Source organism: Quercus robur, chromosome 7 (genome assembly GCF_932294415.1).
Source record: "Quercus robur chromosome 7, dhQueRobu3.1, whole genome shotgun sequence".
NCBI lineage: Eukaryota > Viridiplantae > Streptophyta > Magnoliopsida > Fagales > Fagaceae > Quercus > Quercus robur.
In genome coordinates, this window is record NC_065540.1 from 48,804,739 (window position 1) to 48,808,083 (window position 3,345).

The 3,345-nt window shown below is 39.9% G+C and overlaps 1 protein-coding gene across 1 annotated transcript; it reads right to left on the bottom strand.

Annotated features, from left to right (window-relative positions):
* Positions 1–1,460: 1,460 nt before the first annotated feature.
* LOC126691537 (uncharacterized) lies at positions 1,461–3,003 on the bottom strand. The gene is made up of 4 exons (XM_050386567.1): positions 2,909–3,003; positions 2,481–2,821; positions 1,774–2,386; positions 1,461–1,666 (listed from the first exon to the last, which is right to left on the bottom strand). Exons 2-4 carry the CDS (start codon positions 2,658–2,660, stop codon positions 1,461–1,463), a joined length of 999 nt encoding a protein of 332 aa, XP_050242524.1. The 5' UTR covers positions 2,661–2,821; positions 2,909–3,003.
* Positions 3,004–3,345: the final 342 nt, after the last annotated feature.

The window sequence follows — 3,345 nt, forward strand, 5'->3', positions numbered from 1 at the left end:
TTCTGGGTTTTTAACTTTGGAAGCACTTCAGGTTCATTTTCGTTTCAATCTTACTTCAATCTTGCAATCCCCTTTAGTCTAAGTCTAACCCAGAATTTCTTTTCTTAAATAAATAAAAATTTTAAAAAATTTAAGGAAAAAAAAAAAAACTCAGCTTGTTGCTGACAATATAAATTGTGCTAATACAAGAACATTGTGCTAATACAAGAACATTGTGCTAATACTAATTTAGTTTCTGGTAAGGTGGTATTTGCTAATACTATTTGTTACTGTTTTTCATGATTTTGGTTGTTCATTTAACATCATTTATCTGGTCCTTGGGTGTTAGGTTGGACGCAAGTGTAAATTTTTTCAGTGGCTTGATGATGAAATCTGCGAGCGTGGGAAGGTGCTGATTCCGGAGCAGAGGCAACGGATTTTGACCCTTGAAGCTCAAATTGTAGGCTACAGGAAGAGAGAGAAGAGGCTGCTCATTTGCCTGGGGCTGTCTCTGGTGATAAGTGGGATGCTACTTTGTTTGATGCTTCTTCTGGTTGGCTAAATAGGTGGGGGGGAATGGGTCATTAGGTGGGTAGGTGTTAGTGGAAAAGGCCTGAATTTTGTTGTATGTATTAGTGGCAAAATGCCTAAATTTTGGTGTATGTATTAGTGGAAAAAGGCCATAATTTGTGTTGGAATGTGTTGTTTGTAGTAGTGGGAAAAGGCCTGATTTTTTGGTGTAATTCTCTTTGCAATCCAAGACTTTAGCAATGGAATATGGTCTTTTTAATTAATCTATGATTTGTGTACCAATTTATTACATTATTGTTAAGTGTTTGTGCCAAAGCAGTTTGTGATATTAACTGTGCATCAACTGTCAATTTGACATTGCAATTTTGAATGGAAACCAGCAGCAGCCTGCAATTTTGAATGGCTACAAAATTCTCTTTATGTATTAAAGGAGCTGGTTGCAAAATTTACCAAACCTGCATGCATCACCAGCAGCCTGCATAATTTACCAAACCTGCATAGTTTCTGCATAACTTACCAAACCAGCAGCTCTTTATTCATACATCATTACACATTTATTCATACATCATTACACATTAAAGTGGCTACTCCCAGCATATTAAACTCCAATGCTTACCAAATCTGCATAATCACCAAACTGCCCAACAAAGCTAAAAACCAGCAAATTTGAGTTTAAGCATTTTAAAAACCAAAGCTAAAAACCAGCAAAGCAAATCTGAATAATGGAAGCTGAATCATCATAACAATGGGAGAATAATTACAAAATATTTAACACCAATGGTAGTTTTTGGTGTACCACAATAATTACAAAATATGTGACAAAGCACATTCATACAAAAAAGGATTTGGTCAGCCCATAAACATATGCCAATTGTTCTAGCAGTTACATAAATATATGAAGAGTGCTTCAACATATAACACAACAAAAAAAAAGGTCCTGCTTCAGTTTGCTATCTTTTAGCAGCTCTCATTGCTGCCATATATCTTGCTGCATTCCCAGTTGCATTCAAGGTTTCAGTAGTGACTGCACTTCTCTTCCTCTGTTTTTTTGGTCTTCGATTGGACTGGTTATCAGTGGGGGTTGGAGGTGCACTTGTGGTCACATCATCATTAGAGCTTGGTTGTGCCCTGTGTACTGTTGGCTGAGCATCCTTGGCTGCTTGCAAGCATAAGCACAATAACAATTAATAGTTTGCTAACTGAAAAACAAAACAATGAGGATATCTAAGTCAAAGTGTATACTTACCCTTCTAGTGGTCCCACTGGCTTGGGATGCACTCCCAGGTAAGGAGGAGTTCCCTCCTACTTCTCCCTTGCAGCTCCTCTTGTTGTGTCCTAATTTCCCACATAACTTGCATTGTTTTGAGATGCCTAGGCCTCTTTTTTTTCTGTGACTTCTAGGTTCATCAGGCTCCAGTGCCCTCTTCTTCTTAGGCCTGCCAGGAGGTCTCCTCTTGATAGGGGGTTGCACAGGTGGCAATCCAGTAGGACCCCACATATTCTGGCCATTGATGGGCTCTATAATGGGTTCATAGCAATCAATGTAGGTAGTCCTTTTGTAGCAAGCATTGACATACTTTTCAGCATCTTCTCTGTTGAAAAATATGCAAGAAATGGCATGGCAACATGGTATGCCAACTATGTCCCACTTCCTACAGCTGCATTTCTTCTCTTCCAAGTCCACAATGAAACTCTCAAGCCCATTCTTCACTTCAAACTTCATACGACCAGCCCAACATGCTATCCACTTGCTGCATGCCAACTTCTCCTTGTACAGCCTCTTCCTTATCTTAGGACACAACTCAGATTCCACCTTCGTAATCATTTCTCTGTTTGCTTGAAATCTAGTCATCAGATATAGCCTAATACACTCAAGCTGCAAGCACATAGAGAGAAAGGGAGAATTAATCATTCATGAATTACATAGGTCTATGGATCATAATGCACATGAAAGGGAGAATTATGCATACCATGGTGATTATAGGTTTGCTCCTGAACTTAACTATCGTGCTGTTGAAGCTTTCACACATGTTGTTCAAGACCGTGTCACTCTGCCCATCACTTTTGAACATGTGCCTAGCCCAGATAGTTGTTGACTGAGATTGCAGCCATTTGAATGCATCTTCATCCACCTCCTTTAGCTCATTCATTGCCCTCTCAAATGCTTGCCGATAGGTAGCCTTGGCTGCTTTCCAAAAAGGTCTCTAATAATGACACCAGGATGATTTTTCCTCAAATTTTGGTATAAATGTCTGCAGTAGATCCTGTGCTCGTACTGTGGCCAATTGTCAACAAAGGTGTTCACCAACCCCTACAAAGCACAATCATTTAATTCAGCAAGCAATGAAGCTACCATTAACTACAAATAATTCAACAAGTAATAAAGCTACCAACATACCTTCTGCTGGTCAGATATGAACACCCATTGCTTGTCATCTCCTATGTCAGCAAGCAATAAATTAAGAAACCAGGTCCAACTGTCCTTTGTTTCAGTCTCTACTACTGCATATGCGAATGGGAAGTATTCATCATTGGGATCTCTGCCAACAGCACACATCAGCTGACCACCTGTCTTGGTCTTTAGATGGCATGCATCTAGACCAATGATTGGCCTGCACCCTGCCAAGAAGCCCTTCTTGCAACCTTCAAGGCAGATGTACATTCTTTCAAAATATGGCAGCCCGGTTGCCAATCCATGCTCAGCTGCCAAATCACCATCCTCATAAGTATGCACCTTCATCAATATTGTGCTCCCAGGACTGCACCTTCTCAACTCATCACAGTATTCCCATAGTTAGTTGAATTGTGCAGTGTGGGTCCCATTAACAGCATCTT

Bases quoted from the DNA above. Each gene is read 5' to 3' on its own strand.
- LOC126691537 (XM_050386567.1), bottom strand. From the start codon at position 2,660: ATGAATGAGCTAAAGGAGGTGGATGAAGATGCATTCAAATGGCTGCAA. The intron at 2,387-2,480 runs GTATGCATAATT...ATGTGCTTGCAG, and splicing joins GCAAACCTATAATCACCATG to CTTGAGTGTATTAGGCTATA. The intron at 1,667-1,773 runs GTGGGACCACTA...GCTTGCAAGCAG, and splicing joins TGGGAGTGCATCCCAAGCCA to CCAAGGATGCTCAGCCAACA.